This window comes from Macrobrachium rosenbergii, chromosome 2 (genome assembly GCF_040412425.1).
Source record: "Macrobrachium rosenbergii isolate ZJJX-2024 chromosome 2, ASM4041242v1, whole genome shotgun sequence".
NCBI lineage: Eukaryota > Metazoa > Arthropoda > Malacostraca > Decapoda > Palaemonidae > Macrobrachium > Macrobrachium rosenbergii.
The window spans coordinates 90,050,498-90,078,288 of NC_089742.1; the positions used below are offsets into that span (position 1 = coordinate 90,050,498).

Below are 27,791 nucleotides of genomic sequence, written 5' to 3' on the forward strand. Positions count from 1 at the left end.
GATAAAAACCTAGGTGAATTTCTATGAACCCTTGAATGCTCGTCATTGCCTAGATGATCTTGTAAACAACAAGAATGGTAAGAACCATTGTAAATATATACCGTTTACAGAAACTTTCAAGGCTCAAATCATTGATGATGAAATTTTTGTGTTCTCAGCAAACAGATTGAATGCTAAGATTGACTGTAAGTTTGACTGTAAGTCAAACAAAACAGAAGTAGTTTTCATTAACGTACACTCATTTTCATCTGCTTGTGAATTGGTCATTCTACATAATTTGTATTACAAACCAACAGTTTTCACGACATACAGTTTAAATTTCAGTAAAAGTGTACATCAGTTTGCAGTTATTAACGAATTTCAGCTTTCAGAACTGGAATTGGAGACATTCACAAAGCTAGAAGAGGTTCATACTTTCTTTCATACATATAAGACCGAGATTTCTCCTATCATGTCATTCATAAATGTCTTTCTTTTGGTACTGTTTGCTTTCATTTCTTTTACAATTGTCAGGAAATTAATATTGAATAAGCTTACCATAATTAAGGACATGATGGACAGAATCCTTCCTAGAGAGTAATAGCGTTTACCATTGACTTGCCACTTGAATATTGATGATTGATTTTTTTTTATTTTACAATTTATGATTTTTTTTGTAACCAGAGAATAATAGGCATTTGATATATTTACTTTGCCATAATTTTCTGCATTTAGTTTGAGTATGTGATATATATATTCATACTTAACTCTTGTTTGCATTTATTACTTGTTAATAGAAATTATTGACATTGAAATAATTGACTATAGTTAAGTTTTTCTTTGAATGTATATTATAGGCATTCATATAAATTTATTTCCATACACCTGCATACATGACTACTTTATTCAAATTAAAATTACATTATTATTGCTAAGTTTACTTGAATTGGTTGGCTTAGCATTAATTTTTTGTAATGGTTTTGTATATTGTTGAGTTGGTTATCTACTCGCATTGTAGTCAATGCAGGTAGGTGACCGAGTGATGTAATGCAGTGAATAAGTAAGAGATTCACTGATCGGGATTATGAAAGAGAGAGAGAGAGAAAGAGAGAGCGAGAGACGATGTTGATAGTTTAAAATGATGAGCCATGAGACCAAGTAAATTGAAGACTAACCATAACAAACCTCCAAGATGTGGGAAAGGAAGGAGGCGCTAGAGGAATCAAAAGGTCAGCAAAATTGACCTGATTTGTCCTTGCCAAAAGTGGGAGTTAAGATTGAACCATTAAGAGTAAAGTAGACGTCCTCAAGGAGGCGGAGTTTTATTCAACATAGGTCCAGAGTTCATTCTGATCAATTTTTAGCCAGAGTTATTTTGAAAACTAATTGGGTAAGATTTGTGTCACTCAACTCTCTTAACATCAAGAAATTTCTAAGTCCAGTGTGGCTGGCCGTGTGAAATAGTTTAGTGTTAAGAATAAAACTTATGAAAAACCATGCCCGGCGAATTCTTACCCCCTCCTGAAAAGTAGAAAATATTAATAGACAATTTCAACCTAACTTACCGAGTCCCCTGCGTTACTATCAAGTGAAAGTCAACAGACAGAAACGGAGTCATTCATATGTGGTGCAACGCAATACAAAGAAAAAGTGCACCGCATAACACTTTGTTGAATGAGTCTGAAGCTTTAGCTATTCTAGGTGTAACTTTTGACTCACATCTTACTTTTGAAAAACATCTAATGAAAGTTTGCACAAATGCTGCACAAAAGTTAGGTACTGTAAGGCCTCATATATTTATAACAATGATAAAACCAATACAACCTGTTTTAGGTAATTTGTCTTTCCTTTACTTGAATACTATTCTCTGGTGTGGATGTCTGCTTCTGCCAGAGATTTATCTATTTTAGATAGAGTGGTTCATGGTGGTAGGTTTCCATTTCCTAATATTAGCAGATATGACTTGGACCATAGATAGATGATCTTTTGTTTGTCACCTTTTCATAAGTTGTATTTTAATAGAGATCTTTCACATTCACAACTGATCCCTGATCCCCTTTTTCCTGCCAAGAGCAACCAGATTCACTGAACAGTAGCACCACTATGATGTAAATGTGCGCCGCTGATGAACTTCTCAGTTCCAGAGGTCCTTTATTCCTCACACCGTTTGACTGTGGAACAGTCTCCCTGAGGATGTCGTGGAATTGGAACCAAAAGTTCAAGCAAAGATTCAATGCATTACTACACTAATGCTTTATCTTTATTAACTTATTAATTTATTTTTTCTTTTTAATAAGTGAGATCTTTTCTTTCTATATTTCCCTTTACCTTCTCTTACTTCCTAATGAGCAGCATATTCTTTGGAAGCTTGAATTTCAAGTCAATGGAGGCTGTGGACTTGTTCCATATTCATCTGAAGAAGCTTGCACTATTTGTTTACATATGTATGTACACTACACACACAATATTGTGTGTTTATCTTTTGGCTTATAAAAAAAAATAAAAATGAGAAAATGCAGTAAAAATATAAATGAGAACAGCATTAAATAAAAATACAATTAACCATAAGTGTAACAAGGCAAACCAAAACAAACTGTAGCAAGTTCATAAACACCAAATTTGAGTTTGTGAGTACATGCATACCCTACACACATGATTGTGTTTATCTTTTGGGCTGTAAAAACAAAAAATGAGAAAATGCAGTAAAAATATAAATGAGAATAGTATGCAATATAAATTTGAAAAATCATAAGCGTAACAATAAAAACCAAAAGAAGCTATAGCAAGTTCACTGACACCAGAGAATGAGTGTGTGCATGCACATACCCTACACACACAATGATGTTTATCTTTTCGGTTGTAAAAATAAAAAATGAGGTAATACAGTAAAAATATAAATGAGAATAGCATAAAATAAAAAAATCTCTAAGATGGAGAACATGGAAATCCTGACAGCCCTTCATCCCAAGACACGTAAATGTGCTTAGCTGCACATTCCAGCTCTTCACTTTGGAAGCGACAGTGATGAACTTTCTTGTGTAAGTCAAAAGAATTACCTATACTCTTTACTTTGCCTATGCTTCACTAAATTTCACTTTATTTTCATTTAATGTTTCTCTTTTCATTACTAACCAACTTGTACTGATTTACAGGGTATTTCAAAGGTAGGATGCAGTGGTTAACTGTTAAGTGTGTTCTAACCCAACCATGCCGTAATCAGACAAAATCACTTAATCCAGCACCCTGCAGATCCTAGTGATCGTCCACCTGTACTATAGTCTTTCAAACATTCTAAGATCGTTAGGGTGTGACCAAGAAAAGAAATACAGTGCTGCCAGATCTATTTATCCTTTGAAATTTCACCCTTGAGGTTAATCCCTCGTTCATGGCATTGCATGAGATCTGTCATCTACTGTACACTGTTTTTAAAGAAACAGCATTGAGGAAATTTTGTTTGCTCTAATGATTTTTCTTTATTTGTGTGCTTTTGGAAATAATAATCACAGTTCTTATAATAATATTGTAATGTGTTTAATGCATTAACACTTAAAATTGTGTGCTGTATGTGGTTCAGCAAGAACAGCTTTTAAGCCATTTGATTACTATCCATATTCCATTTAAGCAGTTATTTTTGGTTATGTGACTGTATTATTTCAGTGCCTCTGCAGGTTAAACAATCTACTCGTCATTTATAAGAAAAATAATTTACCATTTATTACAGGACCCTAGTTGTTTATTTAAAATAAAATATTTTGATGTTAACAGTTTATTTGATCTGGGAGTAACGATGTTGGCAGTGGGGAGATTTGATCCGCTCTGGCTATCCCTTGGGCTATCCATACTGTCCAATGATACTGGCTGCTTGAGGTGACCACAGCTGTTTTTGATCAAGCTGGCCATTTAAATGCCTTTACTGACAACGTGTCAAGGAAAACTGAGATTTGTCAACGGCAGCCAAAAATTATGTCGTGTCTTTGTTTTCATGAAAATAAATTAGGTTTGTACAGCAAATATATGATGCCAAACAAGGTTTGATATCTTTAAATGAATAAAGATTTATAAATATTCACTTGGGTAAGCTCTAACAAGGCAAAACTTTTAAATCATAATAACGAGATGTTTCACAACGCACGAATTCCTTGCTCGCCCCACCCTAGTGATCTTAGAGTGTTTGACAGACTAGAGTAAAGTAAAAACCGAAGGCTTAAACTAATACAATTCAGTGAATTACAATAGTCATTAACCCTTACTGGACAGGCATGCTCATATAACTATAGCAGGTTTTGAGCAAACGCTGGGCTAACACTTATGAGTGTTAATATTGTGCGTCATACGGTTTGGACGAATTTAGCGGGAAAAATGTTCATGTCACTTCAATGGGCCATAAATGACTTATGGCAACTGTAGCAGCTCAGCATGGGACTCAAGGTAGATCAGTGTGCCTTGAGATTTCATGGGGGGGGATGTACTGCCTCTCTGTAGCTCCAGGACATCTATTTATTTACTTATTTGCTCATAAATATACCCATGAATTGCTGTTGGTTTTAGTTCTTATCTCTTATGATAGTAGTTCACCTGTAATTGTAATTTTGCAAAGTAAAGTGCAAAGAAATATTAGAAGAAACATGTACACCTCACAAAAAGGTACAGCATCTCCCCATCTCTGTAAATCTAAGTAAATATTTTACAATAAATATACTCAGAACTTAATAGTAATTTAGTTCTTATCTGTTATGATACTCTGTGAGCTGTAATTATAATTTTACAAAAAATAAATAATTAGAAAAAACATGTACTGTATAATTTTGTAAAATTAGCATAGCTTTTATGGCGTAGTCACTTGTTTCTTCCTCAAGGAGTTATCTTCCATGGGTCTGTCAGAGCTCCACGGTGACCAAACTAACATCAAAGAATTCTCTTTTATTTGGCCTCGTGGCCAGGTATTGTGTCGTAACGATAAACACTGTAACACGTGATGGAGTATGGAATGGACTCAAAGATATGAGGGATCTTTCCCTTATCTTACAGCAAGGCTGTACCCTAGTTCTTTTCTTCGCCAAAACCTGCAAGAAGAGGAAGTGATTAATGCGCATGTGCAGTCCACCATATTGTTGAAAACGACTGGTGCGGAAGCCCACGAAACCATTACTTTCTGTGGACATTTTGGATCAGTTTCATTCATCATTGCTCCATATTTCATAACAGAATCACCTAAAGCCACGTTAAGTGCCTAGTTTAAGGCTTTAGTTAAAATTTTAGTTTTAAACTTTTGGAATTGTTAGTTAAATTGTGTGTGAAAGCTGAAAACCTGGCTTTTCTTGCTAACACATGGTCGGCGCTTAGTCATAATCGCTTAATGTTAGTTGTGAAAAGTGCAAATTGTTTTAAAAATTGTAATTTCAATTAGATGTTTTAACTAAAAGAAATGTTCCACAATTTACTATTAACCCTTAAACGCTGACTGGGCGTAATGTCGTCGACTAAAATTGTCAGTTGGGTGCTGAGTGGACGTTTTGTTATTCGACTACAAAAATTTCAACCTTCGGTCAAATTTGATTTCGACCGAAATGGTCGAAAAATGCAATTGTAAGCTAAAACTTTTACATTCTAGTAATATTCAATCATTTACCTTCATTTTGCAACAAATTGGAAGTCTCTAGCACAATATTTCGATTTATGGTGAATTTTGAAAAAACTTTTTCCTTACGTCCGTGCGCGTAACTCTGGCGAAAATTTCAGAAATTCTTTCGTCATTTTGTCGTAATTTTTCCACCATTTTATATTAGCCGTTACATAAAGTTTTATATATGAAAATGTGTGCAATTTCATGTAGAATACAACAAAAAAACAACCCATGGTTGTAGCTTTTATCAGTTTGGAAATATTTCCATATAAATCACGATGTGCCAAAATTTCAACCATCGGTCAACTTTGACTCGACCGAAATGGTTGAAAAACGCAATTGTAAGCTAAAACTCTTACATTCTAGTAATATTCAATCATGTACCTTCATTTTGCAACAAATTGGAAGTCTCTAGCACAATATTTCGATTTATGGTGAATTTTTGAAAAAAATTTTCCCTTATGTCCGTGTGCGGTAACTCGGCCGAACATCTTGGAAATTCTTTCATCACTTAGTCGTAATGTTCGCACCGTTTTAAATCAGTCGTTACATAAAGTTTTATATATGAAAATGTGCACAATTTCATGTAGAATACAACAGAAAACAACTCATGGTTGTAGCCTTTATCAGTTTTGACATGCTTTCATATAAATCACGGTAAGTGCCAAAATTTCAACCTTCGGTCAACTTTAACTCGACCAAAAATGGTCATAAAAAAAGCAATTGTAAGCTAAAACTCTTACATTCTAGTAATATTCAATCATTTACCTTCATTTTGCAACAAATTGGAAGTCTCTAGCACAATATTTCGATTTATGGTGAATTTATGAAAAAAACTTTTCCCTTACGTCCGCTTGCGGTAACTCGGTCCAACATCTCAGAAATTCTTTCGTCACTTTTTTGTAATGTTTGCACCATTTTATATTAGTCATTACATAAAGTTTTATATATGAAAATGTGTGCAATTTCATGTAGAATACAACAGAAAATAACTCATGGTTGTAGCTTTTATCAGTTTTGAAATATTTTCATATAAATCACGATAAGTGCCAAAATTTCAACCTTCGGTCAACTTTAACTAGACCGAAATGGTCGAAAAACGCAATTGTAAGCTAAAACTCTTACATTCTAGTAATATTCAATCAATTACCTTCATTTTGCAACAAACTGGAAGTCTCTAGCACAATATTTTGATTTATGGTGAATTTTTGAAAAAAACTTTTTCCTTACATCCGCTCAGTAACTTGGCCGAACATCTCAGAAATTCTTTCATCACTTTGTCGTAATGTTTGCACCATTTTACATTAGTCGTTACATAAAGTTTATATATGAAAATGTGCACAATTTCATGTTGAATACAACAAAAAATAACTTATGGTTGTAGCTTTTATCAGTTTTGAAATATTTTCATATAAATCACGATAAAAGAAAAAATTCTACCTTCGGTCAACTTTAACTCGACCGAAATGGTCGAAAACTGCAATTGTAAGCTAAAACACTTACAGTCTAGTAATATTCAATCAATTACCTTCATTTTGCAACAAACAGGAAGTCTCTAGCACAATATTTCGATTTATGGTGAATTTTTGAACAAACTTTTTTACATCCACGCATTCTAATTCATGCATCATTTTGTGATAATATTTTCTCTGTGTTGCTTTGATCGTTTTACAATTTGTTATATACCAAAATCATCGCAATTTAGTGTACAATACAAAGAAAAAAAAAATAACTCGTTATCTTTAACCGTTTTGCTCACAGCGCGATTTGTATACAATTATATATGAAATTTTTTTTTTGCGCTGTCATATATTTCAATATTTATATATGATGATGATACTTTTTTCATTTCTGATGGTTGCATACTAAACTTCAGGCAATGACAAAAAAAAAGGAGCAAAAATGAACATGTTATTATGTCTCTTTCATACTGATAGAAGCAGTCGAAGTCCCACACTGAAGGAGTGAAAGTACTCAGACAGTAGTAGTCATCCAGAAATTGCAGCACACAACTCTTTTCAACCCTGGAGTGCTACTCCATGATATTGTAGAGCACCCTCATACGATTTGCAAAAATGGTTCTGCAACTGCAGCCAAAGCAGTCCTATAAGACTCTGTGCTCCCTTGTAGTTACTTCCTGAATAGTGGACAAGGCTAGGACAGAAATGAGGTAGAACCCTTGCATGGGACTCAGAAGTAGCTCGATGGGCCGGAGTTCAATTCCCGCGGCCAGCTGATGAAGAGTTAGAGGAATTTATTTCTGGTGATAGAAATTCATTTCTCGCTATAATGTGGTTCAGATTCCACAATAAGCTGTAGGTCCCGTTGCTAAGTAACCAATTGGTTCTTAGCCACGTAAAATAAGTCTAATCCTTCGGGCCAGCCCTAGGAGAGCTGTTAATCAGCTCAGTGGTCTGGTAAAACTAAGGTATACTTAGCTGTCCTATCTGAGATTTGGCCCTTAGGGGCACCAAACTTTGGGTGGCCATACTGAGTGGGAACTTTTCCCATTAAAAAGGATGGGCAAGTGTTACTCATTTCTCTGTGGAGTTGCAAATAATGGGACTGTGGAAATACATACCTTTATTTCTACTGTTTTCTTATGCTTCCCATCAACTGCAAATTTCTTAAATTCTGCCTTCAAATGATTAATTGTTATATAGAAGTGAAGGGCAAAAGGCTGGTGCCATCCAAAGCAGCTACCGATTCTCCAAAATTGTGGAGGTACCATAATTTACAATAAAACAGAAAAAGGGTTGCCTCAGTAAGTTTGGTGCCTTATTAGCAGGTAGGGTGACTGTCTCCTTGGGCAGTTTCTAAAAGCCTTTTAAAGGGGGGACTAAGTGCCATTCCATACTGGGAAAAAGCAGCAATGTCCCTAAAATTCCAACTCAATTATTGTTTCCTTTCACTGATGATGTATTTAGCATCTGGTGAAAGGATACACATTGTGGCATCATGCCAATGATTATCAGTACTGGTATCAGGGGCAATTATTGGTGCCACTGATCCTCCCAGCTGCAAAGGTTATAAGTCTGAAGTGGTCACTGTATTAGAAGTTGTTGAAACTAAGAAAACAGGGGATGTACCTCAGTGAGTCTTGTAACTCTAGTGGGATCTAGGCAAAAGGCTTATTTTTTTCATTTATTTATTTATTATTTATTTTTCTGAGGATTAATCCCTACACTGGTTAGCTTTTTAGGACTTTGTAGTCTCTCTTCGGATGACTTTAAAAAGTCTTATCTTAGAGATAACCACCAACTCAATGTTCTGAGCAGTTTTGAATTCCCATCAGCAATACTCAACAGTCTCTGATATATTGGTGCTCAGTTTAGGGGCCATCCTAATAATTTCCATTATCCTGTCCAGAAACTCTTTAACAAGCCTTGGAAAAAATTTCCTTATTATGGACCACCGTCCTTGGCGAATTTGGCCAGGTTAATCACAATGTCACTGCCAGGCAAAGGCTTGAGAGTCCAATGATGGACCTTAGTCCCTGGAAGGGACAGGAACTTCAGGGGAAAGAAGGGTGGGCACTGTCTCAGCAACAGGTTGTTGCATGGATAAACAAGAAAAATGCACTGAAGTTTCTTTGGCGCAATCAAGTTTTCTGTACAGCGTATAATGCTGTATGAAACTTTCAGCCATGGCAAGGTGGCAGCCTGTGTTGTTGGCACCTATAGTTGTGCCAGATGCACGATCATGGCTAACTTAAACCTTAAATAAAAACTACTGAGCTAAAGGGCTGCAATTTGGTGTTTGATCATTGAAGGGTAGATGACCAACATACCAATTTGCAGCCTTCTAGCCTCAGTAGTTTTTCAGATCTAAGGGCAGACAAAAAAAGTGTGGACAGACAGACAAATAGCCATCACAATAGTTTTCTTTTACAGAACACTAAAAAGTACTTCAGGGAGGGAAAGCTGGCCCTATCAGGGTCCTCCTCAACAGCAGGTTACTGCATGGGTAAAAACATATTTCAGGGGCAGGAGAGTGGGCCTATCAGGGTCCTCCTCAGTATCATGTTATTGCATGGGAGAAGCATAGATATTCTTTTGATGGATCCCTCTCATGCAAAAAAAAAAAAAAAAGGAAAAGTTCAATGGCAAGGTCCACTTCATAACCAATATCAAGGCAACTATCCCAATGTATGGCCTTTGATCTCTATTGGAGAAGTCATACAGGGAACTCTTTAATTCCAGTATCTTGGCATACTGGCCAGGATACGGAATCTGCTTGGCAACAGAGGGAAATACTCTCGGTCAGAGCTCTGGTAAGAAGATGTATTCTCCTCCCCGCTGTGCTCCCTCTGAAACTTTGAACCCAAGGTCTGGTCTAAATCAACCATTTCCTTTATGATTCATTGCCAGGAGCATGTTGCTTTGGTGACCCACTGGCAAACAGCACAGTACGCTATTTACAGTGGGGAAAAGTAACCTCTGGGTTTAGCATATTAGCAACTCTGTAGCAATGAAAGACAAAACCATAAGAAGCAGTCAAATGTGCATTACATATACCTATCACATAAGCAGAATACACACCTCTATGAAACAGACTAACCTTATTATAAGTATATGGCCATGACAACCAGTAAGAGACCAACTCAGGGGGTGATATTCTATCAGCTATATTACAATTACTGGTGTCATCCCTTAAATCATAATTAAACTAGAAGCACCAATGCAAAATACAACTGGTTTAATTTACTAATGTAAACAGGAAAGAAATCTATAGCCCACAAAGAAACACCATGAATATCAAAATAAATGGGTTTTATAAATGTAAGACTTTGACATTTGATTAAGCAACAAAAACAATAATGGCTGATATGCAAGACCTAGAGGTATTACAATTGTAATACATTGGTGTAATGCTCTGGTATTCAATTAATAGCCAGCCTTGCAAATCTAATTTAAAAGACCACACAAACTTTAACATAATGTGGCACTACATTTAAAATGGTTACAGTATACATAATTATTATCTTATATTTTATTATATTATTTCACAGGAGCATGTCCATGCTTGAATCCACAATGTAGGTTTCAGGTGTATTCTTGACATTTGTAAGCTAGATGATTTTTATAATAAATGCTAGCCTAACAAAACGACAGTAAAAATGACATTTTCATGATAAAATGATGTTTCATTATACTTACCAAAACACTGTAAAAGCTTTTATCTCTTAAAATTCGACACGTCCGAGATATAAATTTTCAAACTTTGTTTGGAACGCTGATACAATTGGCAGGAGACCCAACACCACTGGATGCCGGTGGGGGTGGCGTGGAAGGCGACATACCCAGTACACCAGGTCAGTTTCAATCTCGGCATACACAATTAGTAACAGCCTGAGATAATGTCTCCCCCTGCGGGGAGGAGGAGGCCTTTAAGTTACAGTGTTTTGGTAAGTGTAATGAAACATCATTTTATCATAAAAATGTCATTTTCATTATAATGACTTACCAAAACACTGTAAAAGCTGATTCCACATTTAAGGTGGAAGGGCAAGGGATGAGGTATCAGTTATCGAAAGGTTACACATTATAAAAAAGGGACACACTAAACATGGGCATCCTATGGATCCCTACCAACAAAAAGGTAGGAGTCACCTTACCTGGTAGATGGGCTTTTACAGGGAGGTACTGCTGCTGGTTGAAGCTCCACTACCTGCAGAGGCATTGGGCGTAAGCACTGCTAGCTACTCTGCTCCATAACAACCCAAGTAGTCAGGGAAGTACACCGCTGACTAAGACAAGGGGTGACTTTCCTTTGCTCTTGCCCTGAGCAATTGGAAAGCAACCAGACTGAAAACGGGCCTCACCGCCTAACCTAAAACTAGTTAAATACATCCCCCTTCTCTATACCCTCAGCAGCTAAACTAGAATGGAGGGTACTCCAGGTGAACTGAGCACCCCCAGCTTCCCTTTAACTCAGCAACCATAAAACCACAAGGGGAAGGTAAGATAAAGAACCTACCCCCCTAGTGTGTTCCCCGTAAAACCAAGCCAGCTACAGATAAGGGACCTAACGCAAACAGGTCCTGATACGCAACTTCGACCTCCCTAAGGTAGTGAGACGCAAACACTGATTTCGACCTCCTGAAGGTGCTCTGTGTGATCTGCGAAAATGACTTATTATGACGGAAAGCCACTGAAGTTGCTATTGAGCGCACTTCATGAATGTGAGACTTGACTAGGCGTGCGTCCTCTTCGTTAATGTGTCTGTGCGCCTCTAAAATGAGTTCCTTGATGAAGAAAGCAAGGGCATTTTTGGATAAAGGTCTGGTTGGGTCTTTCACTGAACACCAAAGGTTAGAGGAACCTCCTCTGATGTTGGCCGTTCTGGCTAAGTAAGCGTTGATAGCTCTAACAGGGCACAAAGAAGCCTCCAATTCTTGAGGGCCAGCCACTTCGGAGAGGTTCTGAATGGTAAAGGACTGAGGCCAAAGGTTGGAAGGAGACTCGTTCTTGGCCAGAAAATTCAAGGTGAAAAAACAAACAGCATTACCTTGTGAAAAACCCACTTCCTTGTCAATGGCCTGTATTTCACTAACCCTCTTTGCTGTTGCTAAGGTAACCAGAAAAAGGGATTTCTTAGTGAGGTCTCTAAGAGAAAATCCTTCTAAAGGTTCGTACCTTGGAGACATCAACCACCTCAAAACTACATCTAAATTCCAGGCAAGGGAAGGTTTTGGGGTCTTAGCTGTGTCTAAGGACTTGAGGAGGTCTGACAAGTCTCAGTTATTCAACAGGTCTAACCCCCTATGGTAGAAGACGGAAGACAGCATGGCTCTGTAACCTTTGATGGTTGATGGCATCAATTTTCTTGAATCCCTTAAGTAAATGAAAAAATTGGCAAGTTGAGCTATAGACGTCGAAGAAGAGGAGATACTATTTTTTCTACACCAATTCCTGAAGACTGTCCACTTGGATTGGTATAATTTGCTAGAGGAGTCCCTTCTGCACATCGCAATAGCCTTTGCAGCCTTGCTTGAAAAACCTCGCGCTCTGATGAGCTTCCTGACAGTCTGAAGCCTGTCAGAGCGAGAGTGGACAATCCCTGGTGGAACTTCATTAGGTGGGGTTGTCTGAGAAGCGACTTCCTTTGAGGAAGAAGCCTTGGGAAGTCTATCAGGAGATCTAGCAGGTCCGGGAACCACTCCTTCCTTGGCCAGAACAGGGCAACGAGGATTAGTTCGACATTCTGATGGAATTTCACTTTGTTCATCACTTGCCTGATGAGCCCGAAAGGAGGAAAGGCATAGGCAAACAGGTTTGTCCAGTCTAGGAGCATGGCGTCCAGCAAGTGAGTCAGTGGGTCTGGAACTGGCGAGCAGAACACTGGGAGACAATGGTTCTTGGAGGTAGCGAAGAGATCTATTATGGAAGTGCCCCACAAATTCCGTAGATCTAGGCACACTTGGGGTGCAGGGTCCACTCCGTGAGGGAGAGTCTGGTTCCGGCGGCTGAGTTGGTCCGCCAGAACGTTCAGCTTTCCCTGCACAAACCGAGGGAACAGGACCACCCTGTTGCTGTCCGCCCACAAAAGAAGGTCCCTCACAGTTTTGAACAGGGAGAAGGAATGGGTACCTCCGTTTCCGAATGTAAGCTAGAGCCATCGAGTTGTCGGCGTGAACAGCGACTGCTTGGCCTGAGACGTGGGTCGAAAAGTCCTGGAGAGCAAGGTGAATGGCCAACAGTTCCTTGGCGTTGATGTGGAGCTTCTTCTGTTCGTTCGACCAAACTCCTGACGTCCTGAGGTTGCCTAGATGTGCTCCCCACCCAACATTGGACGCGTCTGAGAACATCTGCAGAGATGGTTGTCTTGGGAGGAGATCTGGACCCTCCGAAAGTCTTTCCGGTGATTTCCACCAAAGAAGATGCCTCTTGACGTCGGGGGAAATGTTGAAGATCGTGGAGTCCATTTGAGTTCTTCTGTCCCAAGAGCCCTTGAGGAAAAACTGTAAGGGTCTCATGTGCAGACGGCCTAACTTGACGAATTGTTCCACTGACGACAGAGTTCCCAGGAGAGCCATCCACTGACGGGCGGAGCAACTGTCCAGGAGGAGAAACTTCTCCACCATCTGAAGGAAGGAGGAAACCCTTTTGGGGGACAGATAAGCCCGAAAAGCTAGACTGTCCAGAGTCATCCCCAAATAAAGAATCCTCTGTGAAGGAATTAAGCTCGACTTTTCCGTGTTTATCAGAATCCCTAAGTCTTGAGCTAACCTTAGGGTTCTGTGAAGGTCCTCCATGCAGCGGTCCCTTGATGATGAACGGAGTAGCCAGTCGTCAAAGTACAAGGAGATCCGAACTCCCTCCAGGTGGAGCCAATGACCTATCGGGGCGAGAATCCTGGTGAACACCTGTGGGGTTGTCAACAGGCCTAAGCAGAGGGCCCGGAACTGGTAAACTTTGTCCTTGAAAATGAACTGAAGATACTTCCTGGAGTCTTGATGTACTGGAATATGGAAATAGGCATCTTCCATGTCGAGGGTCACCATCCAATCCCCTCAAGTTAGAGCCTGAAGAATGGAGCGGTTCGTTTCCATGGAAAACTTGATTTTCACTAAGTACAGATTGAGAGCACTTACGTCGAGAACTGGCCTCCAACCCCCTGATGACTTGGGGACTACAAACAGGCGGTTGTAGAAACCTGGGGTTGACACGTCCTGTACTTCTTCGATGACCGTTTTCCCTAAGAGAGACTGGACTTCTGTCTCTAGGGCCGAAAACTTGACTGAGCCTCCTGAGTATGCTGTCAAGGAAATGGGGAAGTGGAGAGAGGAGGAGGTTGGGCGAACAGGAAGGCGGTAGCCTAGCTGGAGCACTTGCACCACCCAATGATCTGCACCTCTGTCTCTCCACTCCTCCCAAAAGAGGCTGAGTCTGGCCCCCACCGGCGCATGGAGGACAGGGTTCCTACTTACTGGCAGGACGACCTTGTGGCTTCGAGGAGAACTTGTGACCCCTGGAGTAAGGCTTGGGCCTGGAGTTACGAAACGGATGTCTGTTAAGAGGAGATACCATCTTGGTCAAAGGAGCGGGAGCAGGCCTCGGTTTGGCGGAAGTCATAGACAGGATGTGTGACGACGCCCTCTTATCCATGGCTGAAAGGATGTCTTTCACTACTGCTTCTGGGAAAAGGCCTTCCTTGTCAAAAGGTGCGAACATCAACGCTGTCTTCTGCGAAGAAGTCACAGCCTTAGATAAGAAAGAGCACCAAGTCTCCCTCTTCTTCAGAGTGGCCATGGCGAAGAGGGAGGAAAGTTCGCCTGCCGCATCATGGATAGCAATGTCGGTGCAGGAAAGGAATCCCGTGATTCTCTCCAAGACGTCTTCTGCGACATCAGCCTGCTCAACCTGTTTAAAAATAGCTCCCATTGACCAATCGAGAAAGCTGACAATCTCTAGGAACTTGTAGAGGTTCTTGGAAAAATGTTCTACATCCAGGGCAGAAAAGAAGGTCGTGGCCACCTCAAAGGAAATGCGTCTTGAAGGGTCCACAAGGGAGCCAAAGTCTCCTTGTGCTGAAATTGCAGAGCCCAGTGAAGGAGAAGTTTCTGTGCTGTAATAATTTTGCCTCCTTTTCGACAGCTTTGAAGGAGGGTACGCAAACGATGATTTACCCGAGGATCTCTTAGCTTCCAACCAAGCCTCTACCTCCTTTAATGCTTTCTTGGAGGCGGTGGAGAGTACTAATTTGGGAAGGGAAGTGTCAGGACACTGTTTTCCCTGACGCAACGTGGAAGTCGGAGAAGAGGGGGCTGCCGGCTGAAAATGTTGAGGGTACGACTGCAGCAGAAAGTTGAGTAGAGAAGCGTAATGAGAAGAAGGCACTGAGTCAACGGGACCTTCCTCTTCACCAGAAAGAATCGGTTCTGTGCCAAGATCGTCCAGGAGTTGAGGAGGAACAACTTCTTGACCCCCAGGAATACCAAGGACTTTGCAGACTACCTTTTCTAGCTTCTCTTCCAGCAGACTAGACTCCTGGGAAGGTGAGGATGAAGCCAAAGGAGCAGACACTTCCTGTGTAGGAGGAGGAGGAAGAGGCCCGGGCACTTGAGGCAGACCTTTCTGGAGAGGGCTAGGCATCTTGACTGCCCTAGGTGACCTGGGAGGGAGCGTCTGAAATGTATCTTCTTGATCGGAACCCCACACTGAGTAACCAGGTATAGGGCTAGCTGTCCTTTTCTTAAAGAGTTTAGGAACCCTAGGGCAGGAATTATCAGAAGATTGCCTCTTTAAGGGTCGAGAGGCATGATCCCACTTGTGATGACGAGGAGGGGGAGGATCTGAAGAGCTGGAAGATGAAGAGACTGAAGATGAACTGCTGCTACTCTCACCTGAAGAACTTAACCTTAGGTAGTGATGCTTCGACGACGACCGTCTTGACGAAGATTCTGGGGACACGATCCTGCGATGTTGGTGATGGCGAGAAGATCGACGCGTCGATGGAGAAACACTACGCGAACTTGCGCGTCCACGACTCTCCGGGGCCTTGCAAGGTTCACCTTTGCGGCTCCCCGAAGCTTTTCGACGCTTCGACGACGAGTCAAGCTTACTACTTTCACCACCAGGACTAAGGCTTTCCTGTGCCTTAGAGGACGAGCCTGCTCGTGGGCAAGAATTTCTGATCTTTTCGCCAGCGCCGGACTGCCTTCTAGCCTTAGAAGGCGAGCATGACAGCTGCCTTTGCTCAAAAGAGTCAGAAAGACGAGCAGACTTGCCTGAAACACGATCACGAACAACCACATTGTTATCACCAACACTGACGTCATCACCAACGCTAACGCCCGGACTATGGCGCGAACGCACTAAACTTAAGACCGACTCCATGAAAACGTTCATTTGCGCTTCCATTTGAGTTCTGAAAAGAACGAATTCTGATTTATCAGCCTCGAGGCTGGGCTTGGCTTTAGGGAAAACATACTGGGAAGCTGGTGAAGAAGAGGGGGGAATATGAGGAGGGGAAAGAGCAGCGGTAGAGGAGGGGGTAGGAGAGGAGGAAGGAACAGCCGGTAAAGGAGATGACACCAATGCCACCAGCGAAGAAGATAGCCTAGCTTCCTTACACTTAAAAGCTTTCCTATCCCTATCCTTAACCAGCTTTTCCTGATGGGAACTGTATGTTTGCCAAAACTCCTGACTCCATTCCATACACTCACTGCATGTGTTCTCCTGGGAACACTCCTGACCCCTACATGCCGTACACAAAGAATGGCGGTCGTACTTAAGTTTAACCAGTTTGGAAGAGCACAAATTCCCTGCGCAAACTCTGGATCCAGAGAAACTGGAATCCGACATAGCTACCAAATTCACAGATCTACGCTAGCTAGATTAACAAACAGGATATTGAGTACTTCACCAAGGAGAGACGCCAGAAAGAAGCACAACGAGATGAAGGAAACCAAACAGTTTGAGATGGACGAACGCGCGAGATGCGTTCACAATACGCCCGAGATTGAAAACTGACCTGGTGTACTAGGTATGTCGCCTTCCACGCCACCCCCACCGGCATCCGGTGGGGTTGGGTCTCCCACCAATTGTATCAGCGCTCCAAACAAAGTTTGAAAATTTATATCTCGGATGTGTCGAATTTTAAGAGATAAAAGCTTTTACAGTGTTTGGTAAGTCATTTAATGAAATACTACATACATAACCTATATTCAACGGTACTGTATTATAAGCAATTATTGACTACCCAGTCAATATTCAGTGAGATGTGTTTGTAAGTACTAGTTGGAACTTGCTCAATATATCAACATTAAAGTACCACCCATATGTTCTAGGAAGGTACAGGTCGACCATCACTAATCTGGCACTAATTTTGGCTAGCACAATTTCAAATTTCCAGGATCACTCCACCAACCTGCCACTACTGTTTGTTGGCGCAGCTTGTGTCCATAAGTATGTACCCAACATACACAATTGTTTTACTTTTTGGGTTATAAAAAATATGAGAAAATGCAGTAAAATATAAATAATAGCATAAAATATAAATAAGAAAATAATAAGCGTAACAACACGAAACAAAACATGCTCTAGGAAGTTCTCTGACGCCAGTGAATGAGTTTGTGCATAAGTATACCTTAGTTTAACCAGACCACTGAGCTGATTAACAACTCTCCTAGGGCTGGCCCGAAGGATTAGATTTATTTTACGTGGCTATGAACCAATTGGTTATCTAGCAACGGGACCTGCTCTAGGAAGTTCTCTGACACCAGTGAATGAGTTTGTGCATAAGTATACCTTAGTTTAACCAGACCACTGAGCTGATTAACAACTCTCCTAGGGCTGGCCCGAAGGATTAGATTTATTTTACGTGACTAAGAACCAATTGGTTATCTAGCAACGGGACTTACAGCTTATTGTGGAATCGGAACCACATTATAGCGAGAAATGAATTTCTATCACCAGAAATAAATTCCTCTTATTCTTCACTGGCCGGTTGGAGATTCGAACTTGGGGCCAGCAGAGTGCTAACTGAGAACGGAACCCAACCACCCAATGAGGAATAGTTTGTGCATGAGTAGATACCCTAAGCACACTATTGCATAAGTACATACCCTAAGCACACGACTGCTTTTATCTTTTGAATTGTAAAATTAAAAAATGAGAAAATACAGTAAAAATATATATGAGAATAGCATAAAATATATGTGTAAAAATCATAAACGAAACAAAATGAACCAAACCAAGCTGTAACAAGTTCTCTGATGCTAGAGGATGAGAATGTGCTTTTGCATGTAACCTGTGCAAATGATTGTGTTTATCTTTTGGATTGTAAAAATAAAAAATGAGAAAATACAGTAAAAATATAAACAAGAATAGGGTAAAGTATAAATTAAAAAAAAATCATGCATAACAAAACAAACCAAAATAAGCTTAGTTTTTTTATGCCAGCAAATAAGTTTGTGTGTTCATACTATGTTTTGGGTTGTAAAAATTAAAAAAAGAAATGAGAAAAATTAAAAATACAGATGAGAATACCATAAAATATAATTAAAAATCACTAGCATGGCAACATGAACCAAAACAAGCTGTACCAGGTTCTTCGACGCACACGATTGTGTTTATCTTTTGCGTTGTAAAAATAAAAAATGAGAAAATGGAGTAAAAATACGCTTTTTACTCATGAGAACACCATAAAATATAAATAAGAAAATCATAAGCATAACAACACAAAACAAAACAACCTCTAGAAAAGTTCTATGATGGCAGTGAATGAGTTTGTGCTTTTGTACGTACCCTATGCACACGATTGCATTTATCTTTTGGGTTGTAAACATGAAAAATGAGAAAATACAGTGAAATGTAAATGTGAATACTGTAGTGTAAAATATAATTAAACAAATCATAAGTGTAACAATACAAACCAAAATAAGCTGGTGCAAGTTTCAGGTGCCAGCAAATGAGTTTGTGTGTTCATACATACCCTACACACTCATTTGCGTTCATCTTTTGGGTTGTAAAAATAAAAATGAGAAAATACGGTAAAAATACATATGAGAATAGCATAAAATATAAATTTTAAAAAATCATAAGTGTAACATGAACCAAAACAAGCTGTAGCTAGTTCATTGACACCAGAGAATGGGTTTGTGTATCCATACATACCATATGCACACAACTGCATCTATCTTTTGGGTTTTTAGAATAAAATATGAGAAAATACAGTAAAAATATACATGAGAATAGCATAAAATATCAATAAAAAATATCATAATCATGACAACATGAACCCAAAAAAACTGCAACAAGTTCTCTGATGCCAGAGAATGAATTTGTGCATTTGTACGTACCCTATGCACAAAATTGCGGTTATCTTTAGTGTTTAAAAAATAAAAAATGAGAAAATATAATAAAATATACATGAGAACAGAGTAAAATATATAAAAAAATTCCAAGATGAAGAACATGGGATTCCTGACAGCCCTTCACCTCAAGACATGTGAATGTGCTTAGTTGCAAATTCCAGCTCTTCACTTTGGAAATGGCAGTGAACTCTCTTGTGTAAGTCAACAGAATTACCTGTACAGTATACTGTAGTTTATTTTGCCTTTGCTTCTGGAAAATTTCACTTGATTTCCATTTAATGTTTCTTTTTCCCTTATTAATCAACTTGTACCAATTTACAGGGTGTTTTAAAGGAAGGATGCAGTGGTTAACTGCTGGGTTAAATGTACTCTAACCTAACCACTCTGTAATCCAGGAAAATGACGAATCCGGCACCCTTCAGGTCTCAATGATGACAGCTTAGTGATGGGGGACCTGTACTGTACTTCAACTGAACATTAACTACTTTAGTAATTTGAGAGTTATGGCTATTTTGTTAATATAAATAACCAGTAATGGAAAATATTTGCTAGATCCCACAGGGAGTCAAACTTGAAGTCTTATTTAAAGTTGTGCTGTCACTATCCAGCAGAGTAATACATACCAATAGTAGATCAACCTATACACATTTTACACTCCCTTACAGCACAAAAACCGCCTACATTAAAGATAACTACGGAAATTTCTGCACTACATAACTCACTTTAAATATTTCCAAATTATTAATAAAAGAAACAGGAACACTTACTTGAAAACTAAGAGGAAACTGCAAGTCACAACTGTCATTTTGCAATGCGAGAAGCTAGGCTAAAAATTACATTTTCCTTCTACTCCAAAAATGAAAAGGATCTACATATAATGTAACAACCACTGACTGATGGTTTTCAGTAAAAACAAACTCCAAAATAATGAAATTCGAAAGAAACTGTCAAAGTTGATAGCAAATCTGAATGCACGATATAGCCTAGTAGCCTAACCAAAAATCCCCACCTTGGAGGATGTACTACTGGGATTTAAAAATTTGGCTGAACTACAACAATATTAAGGAACAAATACTTTTTACAGGGGCTTAAGACTAGGCATTTAGCTTTCTTGAAACGATATCTACGAATATCGCTAAACTGACAACACAAAATAAAAATTCTTCTGGAATGACCTGGATATTGTTTGTTATAAAATAGCCTAGTAGCCTAAGCAAAAATCCCCACCTTGGAGGATGTACTACTGGGATTTAAAAATTTGGCTGAACTACAACAATATTAAGGAACAAATACTTTTTTCCAGGGCTTAAGACTAAGCATTTAGCTTTCTTGAAAAAATTCAGATATCTCCAGGACTTGAATATCGCTAAACTGACAACACAAAATAAAAATTCTTCTGGAATGACCTGGGTATTGTTTGTTATAAACAGAACACTAGGGTAATAAGGATCTTGGCCAGTTTGTGTGCTGTTGTCACAGGGTAACTGCTGAAGACAAGGGAAAGAGCCCTCTTGCCTTGAGTCTTTTTATATTCTATCACTGTGTGTATCAAAGGCACTACAGTATTCTGGCCAAGACCAACCATCAGAGAATTCTTGGATATGGATATCTGTTGGACTGTCTTATGGAGCCCTGGGGGAACCATAAGAGTACAGGCAGTCCCTGGTTTATGACAAACAGTTCGAGTATATTCATCAGAAATTATTTCCTGGCTTACGACCTTGTTCCCAAGGAGAGAAACACGGAAGAAATATGGCCCCAAAATGGCAGAATAATCCTAATTTGATTTTGATGTAAACTCAATAATAATGCAGTTTACATCGTTTTCAATGCACCCAGAGCATTAAAAGTAAGGTTTTCTTATGATTTTTGACGATTTTCTACGATGTTCCGACTTACGACGATTTTCGGAGTTACGACTCCTGTAAAATTCCTTTGAAGACAAACAGCAGCTAAGCTATGAAAAAAAGTGCTGTCCAGAAATTATGTTAACTTACTACAGTATATGTACAGTACCTACTGTATTGAGTAAGAGGTTTTGCTTTTTTCCAACTTATAGTTTCAATTTTTTATTTCATGTAGATGTTATCATATTTTTAAGAGATAAAAGAGGAGAATAACTACAAACCATGTTTAGCAAAACTACTGCACAGTATGGTGGTGTGCTGCACCCTATATACAACACCTACTGTATTGTATGCTTCATAGAAACATATGGTACAGGTTGTCCATCACTAATCCAGCAATCAGTAGTCCGGAACAATCAGTAATCTGGCACAAATTTCAGCTAGAGTAATTTCTAATGTTTCCGTACTAATTTCTTGGGTCGCTGCCCTAACTGGCTCGCTGGCCGCTTCGATTTGGTGGCGCAGTGTGCTGCATCAACAAACTGGAGGTGTTTGTAAACACATGCATGCTTTTCCTGTTTCATTTTTTACATTTATTACAGGTACAGTATTGTCTTTTGGCCATATTTTAGCCCCAGCCATGGCTCCAATGAAAGTGTTTGTAAACACGGGCATGCTTTTGCCGTTTCATTTTTTACATTTATTACAGGTACAGTATTGTCTTTTGGCCATGTTTTAGCCCCAGCCATGGCTCCAGTGAATAATGGAAGTGCTTCTCGTGGTGTAAAGCGCAAACACCGAACATTGTCCATATCAGAAAAGGTTGAACTCTTGAAAAAACTTGACAGTGGCATGTCTGTGAGAAGTTTATGTGAATTATACAACGTTCGGTCTTCGACAGTTTATGACATAAAGAAACAGAAAAATCAGTTGCTCAACTTTTTCTGTTAAGAGTGAATCGAAGCAACAGATGTTTAAAAGGAAAACAATGAAACCTGATAAAAGTGCAGAACTAGATAAAGTAATGATGATATGGTTTAAACTGTGCGAAAGTGAAGTTGTCGAAATGTCTGGTGATCTTGGAAGGAACAAGCAAAACTGTTTCAAGAAGAACTCGGACTGGAATATCAGTGTGAATACACTGAAGGGTGGTTGTAGAGTTTTAAGGCTCGACATGGCTCAAGTTTCGTGCAGTGTGTGGTGAAAAAAGATTGGCTGACAAGGAAGCAGTGGCAAAATTTGTTGGCGAGTTCGCCTAGCTAGTCAGTGATGAAAATTTAAGTCCTGACCAAGTCTATAACACAGATGAAACTACACTTTTTTGGAAATGTACACCGAAAAGAAAACTGAAATCAGAGAATGTAGAATCGCCAGCAGGTTATAAAGCGTCGAAAGACCGTGTTACTCTGCTGGGCTGCTCCAATGCTGCAGGAACGCACCCCTGTAAGTTGCTGGTCATTGGTAAAAGTTTACGTCTTCGAGCTTTCAAAGGTATGACACATTTCCTGTAATTTACTGTGCCAACAAAAAAGGTTGGATAACAACTAAACTGTCATTGGATTGGTTTCAGAATTACTTTGTCCCCAAAGCAAGAACTCATTGTGACTCTGTTGGCTTGGACCATAACTGTAAGATAATGCTTATTTTAGATAACTGTTCCACTCATCCAAAAGCAGAACTCCTGGTAAGAACAATGTTTTCGTTGTCTATCTCCCACCTAATTGCACTTTATTGATTCAGCCGCAGGACAACAGCACACTGCATTCATTCAAGTCGAAGTATCGCACTCCTTTTATGAGGCGCCTACTGAGTGCAGTTAACTCTGGGAAGCCTGTATGTGTGTTTATTCGTGAGTTTAATATGAGAGATATGGTTTACTGTGTCGCTAATGCTTGGAAATCTGTAGAGCCAGCTTCACTGAAACATGGATGGCATAAATTGTGGCCTGGGTTAATGTTCGAAACAGGTCCTGGTGAAGATCATGAACCAGACTTCAGCGGATTTAGGCCTTCAAAGGAAAAACAACATATAAATGATCTTTTGTCTTTTGCTCATGATCTGACCAATCCTGATGCAAAGGAGCTTGCATCAAGGCTGGATGAAGATAACGTTGAAGAATGGTTGACTGTTGATGACGATGCACCAGTTGTTCATCATTATACGGACTCAGAAATTGTGGATATGGTTGTAAGTCCAGAGCAACAAGCCAGTGAAGGAGAAAGTAATGATGAAAGTGAGGATGATGTACAGGTAGCAGAAAGAGTTTGTACTGATTGGTTAATTTAGCTGACAGGTGAACTGCTGAAAGGTTTAGAGTAGTGCAGTTTTATAACTGAGCAAGAAATAATGAATCTTTACATGCTGCAAGATAAACTAATCAAAGAAAGGCCAAAATATATGAAACAGCTCAGCTTGCAAGATATATTAAAAAAAATAGCTACAAAGCATGCAACAGAGGAATCATCAATTGAAACTCCAGTGCCTTCAACATCTGCTCACCCAGATGCCAATCCTGACATCCCCTCATCACTTCTAAATCCACTGCCTTCAACAGCTACTCAACCAGATGTGTTGCCACCATCACCATCAGTTCCTTATAGCTCCCTCACCTTACAAGATGATGATGAGAATCCAGACAGCCCTCCGCCTCAAGACATGTAAATGCCTCTTTGGAAGTGGCAGTGATGATCTTTCTTGTGTTAACAGAATTAATTTGTAGTGTACCTTTACCAATTATTATTTTACCTGTAGTTCAATAAAATTTCATTTGAATTTATTTGATAAGAGTTATTTTCTTTATTTTCTTTTGTTTATTAACTAACTTGTAAATGCCACTGGAATTAATCTGTAAGTGTACCTCTACCAATTATTTTACTGTACCTGCCTGTACCTCTATTTCAAAAAAATTTCCCTTGAATTTATTTGATAATTATCTTTTCTTTATTAACCAACTTGTACTGATTTATGGGATATTTTAATTCTAAGATGAGGTGCTTAGTTACTGGGTTGCATGTATTCTAGCCTAATAAATGGCTAATCCGGCACCCTCCAGGTCCCAATGATGCCAGATTATTGATGGACAACCTGTATATGTTTATCTTCTTACCAATACAAGAAAAATAGGCTGTAACTTATGGTTTATTATCCAGTTTGTTTAAAGTGTGTTGGTTGTTGTTTATAAGAATACTGCATATTGTTGTTTATAAGAATATATATGTACACTACTTTAAATAAGTATTGTATTCACTTAACGAGCAATTGCACAAAATTTATTGCGATACAATTTACATCTTGAAAACTTACAAAGGCATAAAATCTAAAATAAAAAAAATAACCAAAGACACTTCTTTGATATTATAAAAAAGACATACATTAATTGACTTACTGAAAATAGGCGTCGTCTTTGCGGCTTCATTAGAGTTTCCCTTAAACTAAACTTGAAAACTTTCTCATACTCTGGCATATTCATTATATAATCATGTTCTCCTGGAAAAAGCATAAAAAATCATGTGAGATAAAGTAAAAAAAATTATAATCATACAGTACTATTTTTTTGCTATTGACCTGTAGAACTACTTTTATGGATAATAGGTATAGTCTACATTACTAATCACGGATAATAGGTATAGTCTAAATTACTAATTATAAAAAGTCTAAAAACAATACAGACCACCCTACTTATGAATATTCAACTTACAAACATTCAGAAAAAAAGGGGAGAGAAAATTAAAATTGTGTTAAGAGTACTCCCCTTTGCTAACCATAAGTTAAAATTTTTTTTTGTGTGCCTATTCTATAAAAAACAATACTGTATGTACACTGAATTGTGTTTTATATCATACTGTACTTAAATAAGTATGAAGAGTACAATAACGGACTTACAAACAATTCAACAATACAAACGGCCATCCAGAATGTAACACGTTTGTAAGTAGGGTGGTGCCTGTGGTCATACAGAGTACCTTGGTTTTTTAACACAAAAACTTTCTAATTTTAAAGAAAAAGAATGCTACAATGTACACCGCCTTGATTCTACAAGACAGAATGTTCCACAACTTTATACAGGTGCTGTGAATGTCTTTTATTGACCAGAATGGTCAGCATGGGAGGTCTGTCAGTGTTTTCTTTCACCCTCCCAAGAAACTGTAACCAGCAGTTTTCTTCCTTTGAACAACTCTTTCATTCGTTTTGTTGGTATTTGGTCTTCTCCAACTGTTTGAGAAGTGACTTGGATTTTGCATGTTCTCAAGTGATATATTTTTATTGCTTGGTGAAGTATTCTCGATTCTTTTATTCTCCCTTGTTCCTAATGGCCAATCCTTTCTCCAATAGTGATCTGAAGAAAGAGATCGCTAGGTTCGTGGCCATTTCATGAGCTTTGGATTCCCTCAAAAACAATGCTAACTTTCTAACTGCCGAGTCATACTGTCTGAGGGTAGATTCTCTCTTATCTGATTCTATGAATAATGTATTAAGAGGGTCAATGTTAGCATCTTTTTGTGCTGTAATTTTCATGAAGTCCATAAAGCTAGGGCATTCAGAATTCTTGAGGAAGCTGACACAGTCCGAGTTTGTACTACTTGTGTCAACTGTGGGTTGGGGATGTGTTTGTGCGTGAGCTTCAACTCTAGTAGTAAAGGAAACCAACTGCTCTTTGGCCAGTTGGGTGCCACTAGTGCCACTTGACCTCTGAATGATCTGAGTTTGTGTAAAACTTTCATTAACAGATTTATTGGTGGAAACAGATAGATCCTTTGCCACCTGTTCCAGTCGATTGACATTGCATCTGTGGAATAAGCTAGAGGATCCAGATTGGGAGCCACACAACACAGAAGCTTGTGGTTGCTCTCTGTGGCAAACAGGTCTACCTGGAGGCCCGGCACCTGAAGGCAAATCCACCCGAATGACTCCTTGTCCAAGGACCACTCCGATTCCAGCGGGGTTGTCCTGGACAGTGAATCTGCAATGACATTCCGAACACCTGCCAGGTGGGTGGCTGACAGGTGCCAACAATGTTTCCTTGCTAGGGAGAAAATTGCGATCATCACTTGATTGATATGGCTCGACTTGGAGCCTCCTCTGTTTAGGCAATGTACTACTACTGTATTGTCTAGCACCAACCTGATGTGAACCTGTCTGGCTGGCCGTAGTTTCTTTAATGTTAGAAATACTGCCATTGCCTCTAAGATGTTGATATGGAACTGGCGGAACACTGTCGACCACGTTCCTTGAACTTTCTTGTGTTGGGAATACCCTCCCCAACCGCTCAGGGAGGCGTCTGTATGGATCACAAGTGAAGGAGGGGGAAACTGGAGAGGTACTGATCTCGACAAACTCTTGACTGTCGACCATGGTCAAAGCCTTTTCCTCAATATCTGCGGGATCAGAGACAGCTTGTCTCTGTTCCTCCTGTTGGCTCGTTTCCGCCATACTCTGTTTATATCCTTCAGTTTGGCTTTCAGCAGCAAGTCTGTTACTGAAGCGAACTGAAGAGAGCCCAGAATCCTCTCCTGGGTACGACGAGAGGCATTTTTGTTTTTGAGGAACTGTCTGGTAGCTTTGGCTATTTCTTTCCTTTTTGCTGGTGGCAGTGACAGTTTGTCTGTCCTTAGGTCCCAATGGATTCCTAACCACTGAAATTGAGCTGCTGGAACTAGGCGTGATTTCTTTCTGTTTATTTGGAAACCCAGGTACTCCAAGAAGTTGATTACTATATAAGTTGCTCTTTGACATTCTTTGGCATTGGATGCCCAAATTATCCAGTCGTCCAGATACGCGGCCAGCATGATCCCTTGGGTCCACAGCTCTTGAACTACTGTCTCTGCCAGTTTGGTAAATATTCAGGGCGCTATGTTGAGCCCGAATGGCATGACCCTGAATGAGTATGCTTGTTTTCCTAGTCTGAACCCCAGGTAAGGGGAGAAGTTTCTCGCAATCGGGGCGTGATAATATGCGTCTGTAAGATCTATAGAGGTGGTGACGGCCCCACGAGGAAGTAGGGTCCGTACCTGCGAGATTGTAAGCATGCGAAATTTGTCGCATTGAATGAATGAATTGAGACGGGACAGATCCAGAATTACTCTTTGCTTGTCTGAGTCCTTCTTCGGAACACTGAACAGACGGCCTTGAAATTTCAAGTGTCTGACTTTCTTTATTGCATTCTTTTGCAGAAGTTCTATTGCAAAGTCCTGTAAGTCTTGGGATAAGTGTTGATAGAATCTGACTGGTGGAGGAGGCCCTTTGCTCCAGCTCCATCCCAGACCTTTTGAGATTATGCTGTGGGCCCACGGGCTGAAGGTCCAATGGTCCCTGGAGAGATATAATCTCCCGCCTACCTGGGGTGTCTCATTGATTGGGGAAGGTCCTACTTCCTCTGACTCCACGGCTTCCTCTTCCACGTGAGAGGGACCTGGATGCTGCCCTACCTCTGTAGGCGGCTCTAGCCCTGCTTCCCCTCGCATGTCTATTGTAGCCTCGAAATGTCCCATGGCTCTCAAACAAGGCGTTGAAAGCTGGGGAC

The 27,791-nt window shown here is 39.6% G+C and overlaps 1 protein-coding gene across 1 annotated transcript in view; it reads right to left on the minus strand.

Annotated features, from left to right (window-relative positions):
• Nucleotides 1-27,791, minus strand: part of LOC136849124 (PAX-interacting protein 1-like) — a 408,835-nt gene that overhangs the window by 55,000 nt on the left and 326,044 nt on the right. The window contains 1 exon segment of the mRNA XM_067122120.1: nt 24,657-24,757. Within this exon segment, the coding sequence (XP_066978221.1) occupies nt 24,657-24,757 (101 nt within the window).